General features: G+C 36.2%; 1 protein-coding gene and 1 pseudogene across 5 annotated transcripts in view; one reads left to right on the forward strand and one right to left on the reverse strand.

Moving 5' to 3' along the window:
• Positions 1-6,435: 6,435 nt before the first annotated feature.
• Positions 6,436-19,484, forward strand: part of TXNL1 (thioredoxin like 1) — a 27,594-nt gene continuing 14,545 nt past the window's right edge. For 3 of the 5 annotated variants that reach the window (XM_023531158.1, XM_023531157.1, XM_023531159.1), the window contains exons 1-4: positions 6,436-6,834; positions 9,958-10,091; positions 13,717-13,813; positions 15,582-15,755. In XM_023531158.1, the coding sequence (XP_023386926.1) occupies positions 6,451-6,834; positions 9,958-10,091; positions 13,717-13,813; positions 15,582-15,755 (789 nt within the window). In that variant the 5' untranslated portion in view covers positions 6,436-6,450. The remainder of the gene's footprint in view (positions 6,835-9,957; positions 10,092-13,716; positions 13,814-15,581; positions 15,756-19,484) is intronic. The other 2 variants (XM_023531160.1, XM_011361112.2) reach the window with 2 other exon arrangements.
• LOC111740383 lies at positions 8,394-8,511 on the reverse strand (annotated as a pseudogene).

Below are 19,484 nucleotides of genomic sequence, written 5' to 3' on the forward strand. Positions count from 1 at the left end.
CATTTCTGGGAAACACCCCAAACTGACTTAGAATTGTCCACAAGTTTCTTCAGTATGTTCTAGGAGAAAAAGATTTATGACAATGATAGATCACTCTATAACTTCCTAGGAAACTCTCTACTCCAAGACACTGCCCAGTGTCCAAAACTAAGGAATATGGTATTAGTGGGACAAATGGTCCATCTGGTGACTTAATGGCATTATTTTAAGAAACACTGGATATCTAAGGGGAAATCACACCCTTTGGCTGAAAAGATATTGCGCCACCTAGGGACAACTATTGGAAATGGTATTCAATTTTCAAATTCAGGAGCACACAGCTAAAAAGGGTTTGGAAATTACGAAGCAGGATTTCTTTTCTATTTAATATTTATAACACATAAATTACATATTTCCCTCTAGAAACTTTAAGTGTAAGACAGAGCTTGTCATCTGAAATAAATTATCCAGTTGATAAGCAGAGTTAAATTGGTATAATATAAAATCTTCTAAGTTCTCTACTTCAGAAGTAAGGTAAAAATAAGCTATTACGCAGAAGTTATTTGTATGTAAACAAACACAGGTAAAAATAAGCTATTAGGCAGCAGTTGTCACACACACGCGTGCACACACGAGCGTCTAGCCAAACAAAACATAACTGCAGGCTGGATCAGCTCTGGCTGCGGAGTTTCTAGTGTCTGCCTTGAGGGGAGGGGATTACAGGTACAGACGAAAATACCTTGAAAAAAACATGAAGTCAGAGGGTTTTTTTCTGCACTAAAAATAGATTCCCTGTAGAGGTGAAAGAAAAAGAAAGTGCCCGAGGTCTTGTTTCCTTAAGTAGAAAAAAGAAGTAAAAACCCAGGAAGAGATGGCAGACTCCTGCATCTAGGCAGATGGGTCCATAGGCAGCCTCAAACAAGAGTTCCATCCCCTGAAGTAGTCACATGAAGCAGAGAGTGCTAGACTTGAAGAGGGTATGCAGACAGAGACAGTGATCCTAAATATTTGCACTCCAAAGCTCCACTCCGAGCCCAAATCTAGAAATTTGATAACAGTTTCTGAGAAGAGGAAATAAGGTGAAGTTTTTATTTTTGTTGAATGTAGCAGGAAGGTGGGGGTTCAGAGTTAAAATGAAATTGAGTTATATATAACAAAGTCATATTTCTTGTATATCTGATTTTGTGGGCTGAGGTTCACACTCATTATGCTTCCTAGCGTTTCATTTATTCAACCAATACTTATTTTGTATCTACTGCATGCAAAGGACAATGGGAGAGAGAAAGCCATGTAGGACATAACTCTAAAACATCTATTTGTAAAATCAGCAAAGTGAACCCATGGCAGTTACAAATCATGATAGAAAGCCTTCCTCTAGTTACTGGATAAGAATGGGTGAATCTGAAGAAAATTATATTCTTGATGAGTTAAGAGGAAAGTCAGGAATCATTTCTGTGAAGAAGTTTATACATTTCCTTTCTATATTTATCTAGGCCTGATTATTCGAATATGTTCCTTCATGCAGCATTCTCTGCTCATTCCAGCTGGAAATTCTCTCTCCATTTTCTGACCCATTATGATATGCTATCTATATTTCTGCTACAGCACTTACCACTGTTTAACTCATATTATTAGCTTTTGTAGAAGTATCTTCTCTTCTTTTTGATATCCCTGGAGGACAGGCATTTCAAAGCATTATCACAATATCTTGTACATATTAAGTGCATAGTAAATGTACATAATGGTAAGCAAGTTATTGTCAAATAATGTTTCTCAAAATATGGACCCCTTGCATAGGTTACCCTGGGTGCTTGTTAAAATTCAGATTTCTGGACCATGCTCTAGCTCTATTGAATCAAAATCTCTGGGTGCGAAACAGAACCCACATTTTAATGAACTCACTACAGTTTGAGAACCACGAATTTAAGGTATGATAGTTATAGGAAGCTGTGGGATGGAAAATAGGTTCTTTTGAATGCTGATTCTGGTACTGGGTGCTGCTGAATGGAATTCTGAGGCTGCCTCTAGATAGACTCTAGGAAACCATGGCACCTAATAGTAATGCCTGCCATGGCCAAATAATGGGATGGGAGCAGTTTATGGCAGCAATTTGGCATTTCTGACTACATTAATCCCAGAAAGGAGAGAGTGTACCATCCCCTTAAGAATAACAAGCCATCCATGCAGAGGTATTAGGGTCTGTAAATTTTTCCTAAAATTTTCATGGAAACTCCAGGAAATGAGGTTTTCGGGATGGCATATACAAATTTAGAAAAAAAAAAAATAACATCTTTTGGGAAAATTCCATCCACCAAAAGCTTATTTTACTTAACGAAATTAAGCATTAGCTAAATGACACAAGGAGACCAATTAACTGTATTATTTTTTAGTTATTACTAATAGGGCAAGGAAGAACACTGGAATTTCTTGGTAGAATTCTTATGTAGGACTTTTTTTTTCCAGCTATGCCTTCTTTATTTGTTATTATGTATACTATTTATAATTACTGAAAAAAATGTTAGAAATACAGATAAGGACAAAATAACCCAAAAAGCATCATCACCTTGCAATAACGTCTACTAAAAATTTCCATGCACATGTATAAAGTCTGTTTCTATGTAATGTTGAGTGCAACCTCAGGGCTAAGCAGCTGCGTTAACTGAATGACTTACACACTTCTCTGGAAGTCAGCCTCGTCATCAGTACCACAGGGACAATGACTGCCCCCGGCCTGCATTTCTAGATTGTGTGAGAATCTCTTCCAAGAGTGGAATACGTAGGAATCATGTTTATCTGCTGAGGATTTATCACAGTGCCTGACACAAGATAGGCCCTGGAGAATTTGCTATGACTGCCCGCGAGCTGATTCCAATCTTTATTCACTGAATTGCACTGGTTCTTTGGATAACCAGTGAACCCCCTGCTCCATTTAAAGGCGTTCTTCAGTTCTCATCCTTTTGGTCTTTGACCCTTGAAGACTTTTGATTTTATTCCTATTTTTCTGCTTTTTTTGTGAACTCTTCTTTCTCATTTTACTCCTATTTGTGGTTGTCCTTCAATTTCTATTGCAACCCTGTGCTTTCCTGTACATTTCCTGATGCACTCGTGGAGTTTAATGGTATCGACTGTGACCTCTATGCTGGCAGCTCTCAAATATTTATCTGCAGCTTGCTATATTAATCTCCAAATTCCCTGGTGTTTAATTGGTTTTCGATTTTTATATTAGTCGGGGCACGACAAGAAAAAGATGGCAATTGAGTAGAATTTAGTAAGGGAAGTATACTAGCACACCTGTTGACAGGGTTAGGAGAATCAAAAAAGGATGGTGTTCTTAAGGAGAAAATAGAGATAAAGACATCAAGAATTGAGTGGTGAGTAGATAAGTTTTACTGGAAAGAGGGTGACTGGGTCACCACACCACTAGGCTTTGGCGGGGTAAGAGTAGGGAAGAAGAAAGATGGTAGTTCTTTTCAAACCAGAGACCTCTATTTGTATTAGGAAAGTGAAATCTGAGTGTTGCTCATTAGCTCATAATATCTAAGTTTACTAGTTAAGAGCTTTCTAGGTGGCAGGAGGTGGTTCCTGCCAAAAAGCATGGGAAGCCCATCTAAGAATTATGGCTTCCAGGTACCTCTGCTTCCTCTGGGCGATCCTAGACTTGGGGTTTTGGTGGCCAGCGTCTCTGCCGATTATGTGAATCGTGCTACCAACAGCCAGGACTGACTCTTAATCCCAGGCTTGAAGGAACAATGGAAGAGAGTGGTTAGGAACTCAAAAAGGGTAATGATATGAAAAACTTCCCGACAGGAGCTATGCCCTTTGATCATGACACAATTAACCTGTGGCAGCATAGCAGGATGGGAACTGGGAGGATTAGTAACTGGATCTCACTCTCTTTTACTCTTCGGTCTCCAACAAAAAGCTCCAACAAGGGATCCTATTGATCTAATCCTTCAGGTCAGCTTTCTGGAACTAAGAGCAGAGTGAAGAAAGGTTGAGAGTGGATGTGGAGAAAAATGTGATAAACAATATGCCCCTAACACGTCTAACTTTTTCGCAAAATGCCTCTAACACGTCTAACTTTTTCGCAAAATGCCCCTAATACGTCTAACTTTTACAGTGCCTCTTTTCCTCTCGCCTCTAAGGAATCTATAGAATTCTAAAGTCTTCCCTTCTCCTCCTAAATATTTACTATAGCTTCCTTAATTGAGATTCTTTTTTGCTTATTAGGAAAAATTGGGAGGACCATTGGGAATAATAATAAGCCACCTATTATGTACTGAATCATGTGCCCCCAAAACTCATAGGTTGAGGCCCTAATTCTCAATGTGACTGTATTTGGAGATAAGGCCCTTAAGGATATAATTAAGATTAAATGAGGCCCTAAGGGTAGGGCCCTAATCCAATAGGACTTGGTGTCCTTATAAGAGGAAGAGACACAAAGACTAGTGTGTGTGTGTGTGTGTGTGTGTGTGTGTGTGTGTGTGTGCGCGCGCGCGCGCGTACATGCAGAGAAGCATCTATGTGAGAATCCAGTGAGAATGTAGCTATATATAAACCAAGAAGAGAGGACTCAGTTGAAACTAACTCTGGTAGGCACCTCGATCTTGGAATTCCAACCTCTGGATTTGTAGGAATTAAATTTCTGTTGTTTAAGCCACCCAGTCTATGATATTTTGTTATGGCAGCCTTTGCTGAGTAATATGCCATTGCTTCTAAACATTTTTCATTGAACATCTTATTTTCTAGTTCTTTATATACATTATTTACTATTGTATATAACCCTCATAATCCTAGAAAGTATGTATGATTAAACCAGTTCTCAAAGACAAGAAAGCTGATGTTCAGAAAGGTTAGTGACTTGTTCAAGGCCACAGAATAATAAGTAGCAGAGATTATTGGAACTTCTGTCTTATTTGGCTCTAAGGTTATAATATTGTGCAGGTATCACATGAAAAAGGAACATAATTACTGTGGCTCTGCTCTGGCTGAGTTTAGTTAGGAATAATTATTTTATGTTTCAGCAACACAATTAGCCTTCTATTTTCACATTTCTTGGGCTTCGATTATCATCCAAACTAACGACTATCAAATTTGTGACTGTAACCTACTTTTTATTTTCTGATTTATCCTTCCTACTATCTACTGTACACCTCACCTGGATGTCCTACAGGCATCTTAACTAGGTCAAAAGAGCCACAAGATTGAGATATTTGTTATTGTAGACTCCTTTGTCTGTCATCTCATTAAATTGGTCCAATTGTTCCCCAAACCCTTTGGTTTTTAATCTTCTAACTGTTTCTCATTTGTATTATTTCCTCTTCATTTCCATTGCAGCAGCTCCCATAACTCAGTTCATGGATTACCACAGTTACCTCCTAAACTGTTCTCACTACCTTCCATTCTCCTGATACCTTAGGGCATTTTTCTAAAGACACTTGTAATCACAAAATTGCCCTGCAGCAATTACTCCATTGCTTTCATGTTAAAATACGAATTTCTTAGCTATTCATGATCTGACTTCAACCTTCCTCTTCAGTTTCATCTCTCCAGCTGCATCCAAAAGCAAATCATTTTGTCATCTAGCCTAATATTTAAAAGAGCATGCTGGTGTTAGACTGCCTTAACTTGAAAGCAAGATTGAGTTCTTACTAGGTGTGTGAACTTGGGAACATTAATCTAAATATGAAATAATAATAGAACCTACTTCACAGGATTGTTGTGAGGATTAAATGAGCTGATACACATAATGAGTTTGCATCTTAATCTATTTGTTAAATATGATTATTAGCCCTCTCAACCCATGCATTTGCACGGCTGCTTCCTCTGCCTGGAATACCCATCATCTCTCACCATCTGGCTACCCCTTTCTTCTTCATCAAGATTGTTCCTGGTCACATCTAGCAAGTTTACCTTGCCCCAACTTCCTATTTCATTTGTCTCCACCGTTTCTTTTGTAAACTTTTGTTACTATAACTTTGCGTCTGTCACTAGACTGTGAGTCCCTAAAGGAGGGATGGTGTTTTCATATTTTTTTGACACGACTTAAAGACGTGCATAGTATTTTCTGGATGACTGCACAGAGAGTGCCCATGTACTATGAGATGGGTAAATAATTGTTCCTAAAGTCTATTTTGTCTAGTGCAGTGACTTGTCCCAAATATGAGACAAGACTGTCCTCAAGGCACTTCCGAAGGGACCTTAAGACGTGCGGCAATAGCCACGAACCCTGGAGGAATAGGGGTTCTCTTTTCACTTCCCCACCACAAGAAACTCCTGAGGTAAAAGTCCCGTATATCTCACAACGGCGGAGGAATACACGAACATTTGAGTCGCACTCGCACCTGAGTATGTGACCGCTACTCGTTTGCGCCTGCGCGGCTCCGCTAGCGCGAGGCTCCTCGGTTGACTGTGGGACCACGGTTCGCATTTTAGGATTGGGCGGAGGGAGCCAAAACGGACTGCGCGGAAATGACGCAAAGGTGCGCATGCGCAGGCGGCGCGGCCGCGCGGTGGCTGCTGGGAGCTTCACAGCGCCCCCTCCCTCGCCTCTCCCTTCCCCCCTCCCGTCCCCGCCCCCTCGGCCTCTCCGCTCCCTGGCGTGACTCGGCACTGAGCGCCCCGGGAGAAGCCTTCGCGATCGCTACCGCCTCCGTTCAGGCCTCGGCCTTCCAGAACCTTCCCCCTTCTTCTCCCAGTCTTCTCTTTCAGCTTCGAGGCCGGTGGCGTCGCGGCCGCCCTTCCGGGCTTTCTGAGAATGGTGGGAGTGAAGCCAGTCGGGAGCGACCCGGATTTCCAGCCGGAGCTGAGCGGCGCGGGCTCCAGACTCGCCGTGGTCAAGTTTACCATGCGAGGGTGAGGCTGGGCCAGAGCCATGTGGGCCCCTTCTGCCAGTCGGTGCTTGCCTTTCACTCTTTCCCGGTCCCGACTCCCTCGTGGTCTCCTCCGGCTCCGGAATGTCCGGCGCTGGCCGCACCGCAGGCCGCTGCCCAGTTAGGCCTCAGCTCTTGGGTCTATTCCTCCATTTGTGCACAGGGGAGTCTCTGGCGGGCACGGAGGGCTGAACGGCTGCGTTCTCCTGCCCGGGATATACCCGCCCGCCCGTTTTGAATCCTTAGACGAGCCCTGCTCTTGGGGGCGGCCTCCCTCTATTCTTTCTGGTCTGTGGGAGTCTCCCACAGCTGCACCTGCTTGCGTCAGTCCCCTTCTTTCCGGGGAGCCAGCTGTCACTTGCATTTTAGAAACCCTGAAGTCTTAATTTACCTAACATTGTTACTCTTCACCTGCAGTTCTGTAAATCCTTTGGACGATTCAGAATAGGCTCTCCAACTAATCTATGCTTAATCCTAAAGCGCAGTTAATGCATTTTAAATTATGTTAATATTGGGTCAGGATACTTTTTAACTCTCAACGTTTTTGTTATTCGTTTGGTTAGTAACTTTGTAACAGGCGATTTCGTGTGATCACAAAAATTATAATAGGTATATATAGTACTGGTAGACAGATATCCAGATGTCTGGGTTTGACCAAATAGACTCCATTTTTTACCCGATGATTTAAGAGTATCTCGAAAAGTTGTTAACTGGCTTTGGTAAATCTCAATGTGATTTATCGGTTGCAGGGCTGGTGGGTATGCAGTGTACCTGTGTGAGTGACATGTTGGGACTAGGCATTCAGAAGCAAGGTTTCAGCCAGCATGTATACTGACCTCCCTTTGTGCATGTCAATGCCTAGTTAGATTGGGTATCTCCACCTGATTTACCTTGACGTCCTGGCATTATTCACGTTTATAGTAACTTGGAAAAATATACTGCAGGTATCATTGTTTCTGTAACACCGTTTGTCCAACTAACTGTATAAATATAAGGCAGTATTTTAGATCCCAGAGCAAAAGTGATTCATATCTATTGAACATGATTAAATAAATGTTTAGTACATAAGTGGTGGCATTAGGATTAGATAGGTTTAAGGAATGGGAGGATGCAGGTAGAGGTGAAAACAAGTTAGGACTTAGTTTGAACCAGTCTCTTACACAGAATTGAAAATGGGTAGTACATTGAATTTTGTATGGTAGAATAGGATATCCATTTGATATACAGATTTTGACATTTACTAAATTAAAAATATTTCGTATATAGGGACATATCAAAATTCCCAGATTTAGCACTTTTGTAATGTCTATTTTCTTAAGATAGGGAATACTTGTAACATTTGTTAAGTACCTAGGTCAAAATTGGAAAATGGAAGAGATGATTTTAACAATGAATTTCATTTTCAGTTAACTTCTAATTCTAGTCTGAGCGTGTGTGTGTGTGTGTGTGTAATTTTTTTTTTTAGGCGAGGCAACCCTTGGTTGACCTCACAGATTGCAAGGACCTTGTCAGCTTACAATCCCTTATTTTTTTAATTTTTTACACCTACAGCACCTGGTCTTCCTAGGTGGTCTCCCATCCAAGTACTAACCAGGCCCAACACGCTTAGCTTCCAAGATCAGATAAATTTGGGCTTGTTCATGGTGATATGGCCGTAAACGGCGCATCTATACTTTTGTCCCTCAGTGATAACACTTTTTTTTCCCCTTAAAGCAGGTCTTACTTTGTAGTTGGTTAGGTGTTGTATATTACCGTTCAAAGGGAATGTCAGGTGTGTATTAGTATGTTGAGTTCTAGTAGTAATAGTAGGTTGTCAAAATAATGGACTATATGTATATTGCATTATATACTGCAAAATTGCTGTGGACCAAAAATAGCTTAGTATATTACAGAATTAGCTGGCCCAGCAGTCCATGAGGACTGGCAGATAATATTAGTGAGTGAGGTGGATAGCTGTACAACCACTAGGGGCATCATGAGGTCTTAGAGATCATATGGAGAATTTTTTAACTAAACATTTTTATTGAGGTGTGGCATGCATACAGAAATGTGCAGAAATATTTAACTGTGCGGTTTGATAAATTATCAAAGTGGTTACACCTGTTTAACCAACACCAGCACTCCAGAATCATCTCCCCACCCCCAACCTTCTGCAGGCTCCTCTTCACTCTCGAAACCTAACAGTACAGATTAGTTCCACTTGGATTTGAACTTTATAAAAATGGTGTCATACAGTATGTAATCTGACTGGATTTCTCTCAAGAGCATATAAAGAGTTTTAATTTTGGCAGTTAATTTAGAAATAACAGAAAAAAGCACTGTGTAGGCCACTGTTTAGGGGTTTGGGGAATAGCAGTAAGAGTTGGGTTTTTTAAGTTGCATAACACCGCAAATTCTCAATGAATGCTAACTTTTGTTATTAATAAAACCAATTATAATTATACCATTAGTAGTATAATACATCTAGAAATGATCTATTTTAAAGTTATGCCCTGCAGATAAGGTAAACTTCTAAAACATGTCTTCAGAAAGCACATTTATTTTTCTTATTTATTAGCTGAATGTGTTTATACCTGTTAACTGCTCAAGGTTTAGAGAGCACTGACTACTATAGCAAATATGGAAGTACAGCAAGTTCATGAAATAGAATTTATTTATGATTGTAAACAAAAATCTTACTTGTTAAGAAGAACTTAAAGTGGTGCTTTCAGAGAAAGCTGATCTTGGATTGGATTTAGGAATTAACTGTTGTGGTTGTGGGCCTGCCATTAACTAGAACGTCTGATCTTGGAAAGTCATTTAACTTTTCTGATCTTTAGTTCTCACTTATTAAATAATTGTGTTAGGTTAGGTCAATTTTAAAGTTTTAGTTCTGCGAGTTTGGTTTTTTATTGCAGACAGCTAGAGGATAATCTGTTGTATTTTTTCACTCAAAAAAGCATAACTCAATCCTATACATTCATTTTACACATTGGACTTAAATAAGCTTTCTGTCAAAAAGAGGTTCAGGAGGTAGAAATAGAATTCTTTATTAAACGTCTGAACTAGATGGGCTGTGATCTCTTTTACAGCATATTCAAAGGTCTTATGATTTTGTATTCTGTAGGCGCTGAGAATCAAGGTCTTTGCAAGAGAAAAAAGTACAATTCTGAAATTCAGGCATACTTGGGGCATAATATTTTTAGAGATGGGAAAGGTCCTTGAAGAATCATCCCTTCTTATATTATACAGAGCAATCAGGTAACATGTTTATTAGCTCAGCCAATAATGGAAGTTTAAGTTTACCCTTAAATGCTTATGATAAGCAAGGTAAAACATTTTACTTAAAATACCTAATCAATTCATTTGAATTATTGTAACATGAAAGTATACTGCTATATATATTTGTGCTTCTGGGTTCTATGACTTATTTTGACTTTAAACTAAAGTTCCAAACTGTGATGGCTAACTAAAGTTAAAGCATCTGGGTAAGGTTAAATTTTGAAAAGAAACAGTTATATGCAAGGTAGCCATTATTTTATACAGTCTGTTTAGCTACAAGAACTGTTTAACACCAGTTATAGCTCATACATGATTGGTAAATAGAGCAATGATGTCAGTATAATGTGGACGATGTGTTGGTTCATAGGTTTGTTCATATTTCTCCTGGGTAGTGAAGAGCAGGAGTGGAAATAGAACCTTTAGCAGGGAGATGTAAAGCCCTTGGCCACACAGGCAGGCTCCCTTTCGGGTTTATTTTAAGAAAGTTAAACATGAACACCTAGCTCTTATTCCACACGGGGCTTCATTCTCAGTGTTACTCTTCCTCCTGTCTCTACCTTAATGGCAGCCCCATTTTCTTAAAACTCCACTACATCTGGATTGTCACAGCACCAATAAATGGGCACTTCTACTTGGCTGTTTTGTTGATTTTAAATAACCCCTGAGGTAGCCTCTAGGTCTGAGCCACATGACTGGCTGCCCAAGTCTTTCCTCAGTACAAGTTACTGTTTTTCTTAGGGATATTTTTACAAAATTGCATGGGTTTAAATGGTTTGCTTCAATCTTATTTTTCCCCATAAACTCTATTTTGAGTGCATGTTTTTGCAGAAGAGAGATTTTTCAGGAATTAATATATTGTTGTGTAGCCGAAATATCTGTGCTTCATTTGACAACTTATTTAATATTTTAAAATAAAAATACCTGTTCATCAGTAAAAAGCAAAGGATACAGGAGTATGTATATTTAAAAGTCTCCCCTAATCTTTCTATCTTCCTTTTCTAATCCCACTTTATAGAAGTAATGAACTGTTTATTGTGTGACCCACTTAACTTTTTAATGTGTGTTTGTATCTTTTATGATCATAGAGAACATTTTATCATGAGACTTAGTGTTCTTTAAACAGTACGAGTTATTCTTATCCCCTAGTGTAGACGTGTTATAACCTTTTAAATTACTTTTCTGTTAATTGCCATTTAGATTGTTTCTAAACTTTTTACTATTACAAACATTGCATTGAACTTCCCTATTCATATTATTGTGAAATTGAATGTTAAGATAGGGTTGATATTTAGAAGTGAGATTGTTGAATCTTGGGTTATATTCATTTAAAATTGATAAATAATGACTAAATGGCCCTTCAGAAAGGATTTACTAATTTGTACTCTCATCCATAATGTTTAAGACATTAATAGCTAGAAGTATTTTGCTGAACTAAACACAGGTTTAGTTAACTGTAAATGCTTGTTTCTTTATAGTCACAGGGCCTATTTGAGGATTGTTAGATCTAAAAATTTATTTTCAGAAGTACCAAGTTTAATATTTAAAAAACTTAATAGTTATTTTCTTAGCTTTTTGTTGTGAGTAAGGCTTACAGATGGCACAAGATGAAAACGCTTATTAAAATATTAAGAATGGAGAGACAGTCACACCTTGAGTTTGAACATTTGTGAGTTTGAACATTTTGTGCTTTAGAGTTTTCCTTATATGTCTGTCTGTCAGATCCAAGATTTGTCTTAGTTTTTGACTTTTTATTTAGATATACATAGTACACAATTACAAATATATAGCTTAGTGAATTTTCAGAAACTGAACACATACCCATGTATTTAGCTTCCAGACAAATAGAAATCTCTAGCCTCTTGAAAGCCTTCTCTCTCATGACCTCATCTTGTCACTAACTCTCACAAAGGGAACTATTGTCCTGATTTATTATACCATTGATTCATTTTGCTTGTATTTGATCTGCACATAAATGGAATCACATAGTGTACTTTTTTCCTTAGTCTTATTTGTAAGGGTCATCCATGTTTTTGCATGAAATTTTACATCAATTATTTTTATTGTCATGTAGTATTCCACCGTATGAATAACTACAATTAATTTACTCATTCTGTTGTTGATAGAAATTTGAGTAGTTCTCAGTTTGGGGCTATTAGAAATATTGCTGCTATCAATATTTTTTCACATGTCCTAACGCAAATGTATATAGACATTTCTATTGTTTTTATACCCTAGAAGTGATCTTAGGTAGGAATAAATTTTGCTTTAGCAGAGACTGCCAGTTTTTCTTCTCCCCTAAAGTGGTTATACTCGTTTGCACTGTCACTGACAGTTCAGTTGCTACACATTCTTGACCATACTTCATTCTTTTTTGTTTTAGCTTTTTTGGTGAGTATGGTTTTAATTTGCATTTTTCTGGTTTCTCTAATGACTAATGAAGAAGGACATCTTTTCATATTTATTGACTGTTTGGATAACCTCATTTGTCAACTACTAGTTCAAGAGTTTATCCATTTTTCTTTTGTGTGTCAGTCTTGTTTTTATTGATTTGTTGGAGTTCTTTACGTAGTAGAGGTGAAGTTCCTTGTTTGATATGTTTTACGGATTTTTTTTGCCAGTCTCTAAATTATCTTTTCACCCTCAAAGTGATATATATATTGTGACAAACAAAGGTCTTAATGGTAATATTTTCTAGTTTATCAAGTATGTTCCAATATGTAATTTCTTTTCCTTTTTTTCATTGTTTTTTGTGTTTTAAGAAATCTTTGCTTAACTCCAAGGTTTTGAAAGTATACTCTTTTTTCCTAAAACCTTTAATGTTTTACTTTTCACATTTAGATCTATAATCCATCTGAATTGGTTTTTGCGTATGGTGTGAGGTAGGGGTCAAGATGAAAATTTTTTTCCCATGTGGCTATCTCATTGACTTAGTGCTGTTTATCGAAAAAACCATCCTTTCCCTACTGCACTGCTGTGTCAGCTTTTTCATAAATCACTTTACTTGCTGTGTATGGGATGGGTCAGTTTCTGTACTCTTATTTTTTTCACATTGGCCAGTTTGTTTATCCTCATACCAGTACTGTACACTCTTAATTTATAAAGCTTTATGATAGTTCTTAATATCTGATAATGTAATTTTCTCAGTTTTGAACCTCAAAATGGCTGGAGTTATCCTTGGTGTTTCCCTCTAAACTTTAGAATTTATATTTGTTCATTTCACTAAGAAAATATGCTGGGATTTTACATTGACTCTGAAGGCCAAATTGAGAATTGACATCTTGACAATATTGAGTTTTCCAATTCATAAGCATAGTATATTCCTCCATTTTTTTAGATCTTTAATTTCTCTCAGTGAACAAAGCTGAAAGGCTTAACACTATTAGACTTCAAGATTTTATCTCACACAAATCTATAGTCATTAAGACAATGTGGTATTGATGTAAGTATATCTAAATAGTCCAGGCGAGAAGACTAGAAAGTATAAAGGCAGGATGATCAGAGTTTGCTTAATTTTATTTTATGTTTTAATAGACAAGTTCTTTAGAGTGTAAATTAGTACAATCTTTAGTGTCATTTTGTTAAGCATCTTTTACCTCTCTCACAGGTGCGGACCATGTTTAAGGATTGCCCCAGCATTCAGTACTATGAGTAATAAGTATCCACAGGCAGTTTTCTTGGAAGTAGATGTACATCAGTGTCAGGTAAGGGAATGAAGTCCTTTCTTAAAAGAAATTTACAAATCAGTTTGAATTTCGACATTAATATTATTCTTCATTTATCTCTTTATGTGCATAGTACTTATTCCTTTGGAGATAGAAAAATGTTATGTAGATATGATTATTACAAACGCCATTACGGCTACATTAGTTAAGAAAGGTAGCCCAATTATTAATTGCTTTTGGGTTTGTTTATATTAATAGCCTTCTGAATAAAACTAATATGTTGTGAAACAAATAGGTCACCTGGCTGTTCTGTGTTTTACATTTCTTTGTTTATTTTTTCCTTGCAAATCTAGAATTATATCTTCTTCTATAGAGACATTGGCTGATAGAAAGCCATGGGAGAGAATTCTTGGTTATAGTTTGATTTTAATTGATTGTTTTGTAATCTTAGCTCCAAAGCTGCATTCTCAGCAGAAACTTTAAAATGTTGATTACTTTTGATTGAGCCATAATTCTGTAGGTAGATTGCCCTGATACTTAGTTGAAATGGCTATGTGACAGTTCTGCATTTTCATATGTAGAACCTTGGGAGAGTTTTGTTGGAAAAAAGGTTTTGGAAGGCTCCTTCCAACATGAAAAATATAGTCTTTAGCTCAGACTGAAAAACAATGCTGTAGCTACTTTTTTTTTTTTTTTTTGGTGAGAACTTTGTCTTTGTCACATTTCTGAGTGTGCAAAAAATTTAAAATGTAGTATAGTTTGTAGTTAGTAATTCGGGGATTTGTATAGTATAAACCCTACGTTAAATGTTTATTGTTCAGTATTTATGCCACATGCTACTGGATTGCAATGCTGGCCTTTATTTTAAGTATTCACTATCTCTGATGTGGAAGTGCTATCTTCTGGACCGTTCAGTCCTATATGGTAGCTATAGCTATGTATTTCACTTGTTTCTTTTTACTTTTTTATCATGGATACTAGAAAATTTAAAATTACATAGATAGCTCACATTTGTGTCTTGCACACAAATTTCTTTGGTAGAGCACTATTCTAAAAGTTCTATCTTTTTTTTTATATGAGACTTAGAAAAGACATCTTTATGTAAATAGGCTTTTTTTCCTTTAAACAGTATCCTCGTACCTCTTCATAGTATTTGAATATGTAAGGTGATACGTTTATTTTACTATTTCCTTTATATTTCTCATGAAAAGTTTAAACCACGAATCAGTGGTTATTAGCTAATTTTTCATTCAATGGTTAGTCTTATAATATTGTGGAGTTGGAACAGAATTTAAAAAGATAGCTGTTGCAGTGTGTTTGAGGGGAGATCAGAAGTCATTTCTGTAAGAGCTGAATTGGGTGAAGATTGCAGTTTAAAGGACAGTACTTCCTTTTCATGGACACATGGGTAGCTGTTTTTCAAATGTGCACTTTTTCCCAACACTGGTTTGTGTTCACATTTTAGTACCCATTTAGGAAACAGAATGTACTTTTGAGAGAGCTGTGTTGGAGAGCAGTTTCTGTATTGGAGGCTAATTGTTCTACTGGATGAAGTACTTAACACTAAAACATAAAAATACAGGGCTATTCTTCATTGTGTATGTAAAGCTCATATAATATGGTTATGCACCAGTGGGTAATGTAGTTTAGGGAATAGGCCTGCTTTTTCTTAAATGATAATTAGGAATAAATTATATGTTTTAGTCCATACTTGTGATATTTAACTTACATTGAGATGTAGAATGAATATTCAGAGTGGTTTAAGATTAGTTTTAATTCATAATGCTGTCTAACTTGCCAATTCTAGGGAACAGCTGCCACCAACAATATATCAGCAACACCTACATTTCTGTTTTTTCGAAACAAAGTGAGAATTGATCAATATCAAGGAGCAGATGCTGTGGGATTAGAAGAAAAAATCAAGCAGCACTTAGAGAATGACCCTGGAAGCAATGAGGACACAGATATTCCAAAAGGCTATGTATGTAGACTTAAAAGTGAAATCATGATATATCTTGCATTTGCCATTATTTGGTTAAAGTGAAATTAACTGTGTTTTTATGTTTTATCTTTTTTTAAAATAAATTTATTTAAATTAGTTTCAAGTATACAGTACATTATTGTTTAGACATCTAGATTGCTCATAAAACGATTCCCCCAGTTGCTCCCTCCCTCCCCTGCCCCTCCACTTAGCCATCATATTAATGCTAACTGCATTCCCTGTGCCGTGCTCCCTGTGCCCAGCTATCAACTACTAATTTATACTTCTTTAATCCTTCACCCCATTCTACAAGCCCCCCAACATGTTTTATCTTTTACTAGTTCAGAGTACTTTCAAATGACTTTAAAAGTAAATTCACTGGTTGACTTGTGTGTGTGTGTGTGTGTGTGTGTATTATAACCTTAAGCCCCTATCCTAAACTATTTTCCTGAATTTCTCCTGCTAATATTTTTTGTTGCTTTCTTAAAAATCTGCTTTCTGAACTACTTTAATAGCCATTTTAAGACTTTTTAAAATATATTGTTGCCCCTAAAAGTAAAGAAATGTGCTAGTTATTCTGTTAGAACCAAAAGTAACTTCAGTGTTGGATGTGTTTTCTTGAGTTTTAAGAGTAAGTTATTCTAAATGATAACGTAAGACTTAAGAACTTAAAAGTTTTTTAAAACTAATAGGAGTAGTTATAATGCAGTAGTTTTATATTTGAGAGTTATTTGGGAAAAAAATAAAATTCGGAAGTAGCATTTCATGGTAGCTGATTTGTTTATGCAAATTGGTAAATCCTGCATAACAAAATAGATACGTCTTAATTTTTATTGTTATAAAGTTTTTGTATTGGCAAATTGAAAAATGATTTAAAAAATTAAAATTAAAGTTAATATATGAAAGCATGTGTATCAAATACATTACAATGGATCTTGGTCATGAGGCTACAAGTCCTTTCCATAAGTCTCTTAAGTTCATGCTGAGTAAGGAGAATGTATAGTCAGGTAATATGGGAGAGTCTCTTTGTGTGTGGGGGTGGGAGGGTTTGTGTCTTCAAAAAGTGTCTTTGACATATCCTGGCATTATTTTTAGTTAGGAAAGTACAGTTAATATTTATTTTAAATAGAACTTATATAATAATTTGAAATTAAACATCTAGTTAGAAAGTATGAACATGTTGTGTAAGTCAGGACCTATGACACCTTTTAGAAAATGTTGGAAATCATTTGGCTTGTAAAGTGTTGTGTTCACATCTTTGTATTTTCCCCCCTTTATTACTAAGGTTGTTTTCATGAAAACATCTCATGCGCATGACAGGCCTGCTGCTTAGCCACAGGGATACTTCTTTACACATCAATATTTTGGCCTCAGGTTGGGAAATAAGCAGGAAAAATAAAGTTTTAAGAAATAAAAAATATTGCAAATATTATAAATACAATGTGAAAAGCTATTAAAACATTTTCATTTTTTTCCATCAAGTGTTAAGAAATTAAAAGTTTTGAACTATTTAGGTCTTAACAGGATCATCAAATATTTAAAACTGTGTCCCCAGGAAATGTTATTGCTCTCACAAGACAAATAGAAACTTAATAGGAGTAAGGGCCACTGAATGAATACCTGTGTCTTAAGTAGATTTAAATATAAGCATTACAAAAATATATTGACAGTTTTGAAATAAGATTTCGGATTTCTTGGAATAACAGTTTTCAGTCATTGTGTTTTAATATCAAGAGGCTATATGCAGTTATTGATTTTATATATGCTATTGCTTTGAAACTCCTGATGTGACTGGAGCCAGAGTAAGATAAATACATTTATCTGTTTTAGGGAGGTTTGAGATGTTGCAAAAGGTGTATGTACGATACTCAAAAGATTAAGAATCATAATAGATCCTTTTTCACAAGTAAGAGTATTTTTCTGCATATAATGACTTAGTTTTTGAAAATGTTTATTGAAGTTGAGAGAATTTCTCCCATATTAGCTAAAGTACATAGTATAGCTTCAAAGAGCTCCCCTCATGCCATCTAAATCAGGTCTTCTCCAGAAGTTGACATGCAAGGCAGTCTGGAATTGAATTTCTGTTCTGAATCTTGAGGCTTGTTAGTATATTCTAGTGTTCTGACCTCAGAACTATGAGTTTTTGTCTACAAATTTATCATCAATTATCACAATCAAATCAGACATTAAATGACCCCAACCGATGTAGTAAGTAGATCTTTCTTTAACCAAAAACTTGAAACATGAAAGATTTTTGTAACTTCCCATATATCTTGTGTTGGATTTTTTTCTCTTTACAAAAAAAAAGGTAAAACATTATAAAAAATCAAACACTAGTACAAACACATATATTCTTCACCTGTGTTCATCAGTTGTAAATATTTTGCTATTTTTTGCTCTACCTTGATACCTGTCTACTTGTAACTTTTGCAGAAGTATTTAAAAGTAAGTTATAGACATCATGAGGGTTCATTTCTAATTATTTCAGCATGTAGCTCCTAAGACAGAACGTCCTCCTACATAGACATGATACCATTATCACTCCTAACGAATTTAACATTCATACAGTATCTCCATTGTACAGCCTGCTTTCACATTTTCTTAATTATCTCCAAAGTATACTTGAGAGCAATTTTTACCCCGTCTAGGATCAAATCAAGTAATGCATTGCATTTATGTTGTCAATTCTCTTTTAGCGTTCTTTAGTTTAGAAACTTCTCTCTGCCTTTTTTTTTTTTTCTTTCGTGATTGCTTTTTTTGAAAGATTTAACCAGCACCAGCCTAATATAGTAGCCACTAGGCAAAGTGGCCATTCGGCATTTGTTATATAACTAGTGCAACTGACAAACTGAATTTTAAATTTTATCTACTTTTAATTAATTTAAATTGCCACATGCGGCTAATGGCTTTCTTATAGACGCTCCCACAATCTGGATTTGTCCGATTGTTTTCTCATGATTTTTTCCTCGTTATTGGCAAGTTGTTGCATACATGGGTAGTGATATTTATTTCCCATTATATATTGTGAGAATATGTGAAATCTACAAAATAACACCAATTTGTTCCAGATACACGAAGCACTTTAATGTAGCTGTTTGGATGTGATACTTGTTTTGTCTGCCCCATGCACAATAAATAAATCTAAAAACTATTTTAAATAATTCACTTATTTAGTTTTTTTTCATTATTAAGGTATTAGAAGTATGACTACAATGTTATCTTTATGCTTGGGATCTTAATCCAAGATACGGTATTGAAGGTACACCTCTGTAGGATGAAAGACTTAAGCATTTAAAAGATTTTGCCAAAACTACCCATTGAAGGCAAATAAATATTCATGAAATTCAACATGATTCTCCAGCAGTACAACTTTGCTCTATAGTGCTCCTTTTTTCCCTCCCCCCATTTTCGAATATGTTATCCTGAGTAATATATTTAATATTTAATTAATACAGAGTAACATTTTTGCTCCGAAAACATTTAGGCTATTACATGAATAATTAGTCTATTTAATGGATTATTACTGTGTTGATAATTGTTTGACATATAAGAGTTTCCTTTAGTTTTCAGAACTACATATACATGCTTTAGTATTTCTAGATAAAATATATAATGCTTTTTATGATAGAAAGGTGAACATGCAGAACTGATAATCTGTAATACTTGGCAAACTTTAAAAATTGTCCATGTTTTTAGTAGATGAAATGGATTCTTTTCTGGAAAAATGCC

This window comes from Pteropus vampyrus, unplaced genomic scaffold, assembly GCF_000151845.1.
Source record: "Pteropus vampyrus isolate Shadow unplaced genomic scaffold, Pvam_2.0 Scaffold62, whole genome shotgun sequence".
NCBI lineage: Eukaryota > Metazoa > Chordata > Mammalia > Chiroptera > Pteropodidae > Pteropus > Pteropus vampyrus.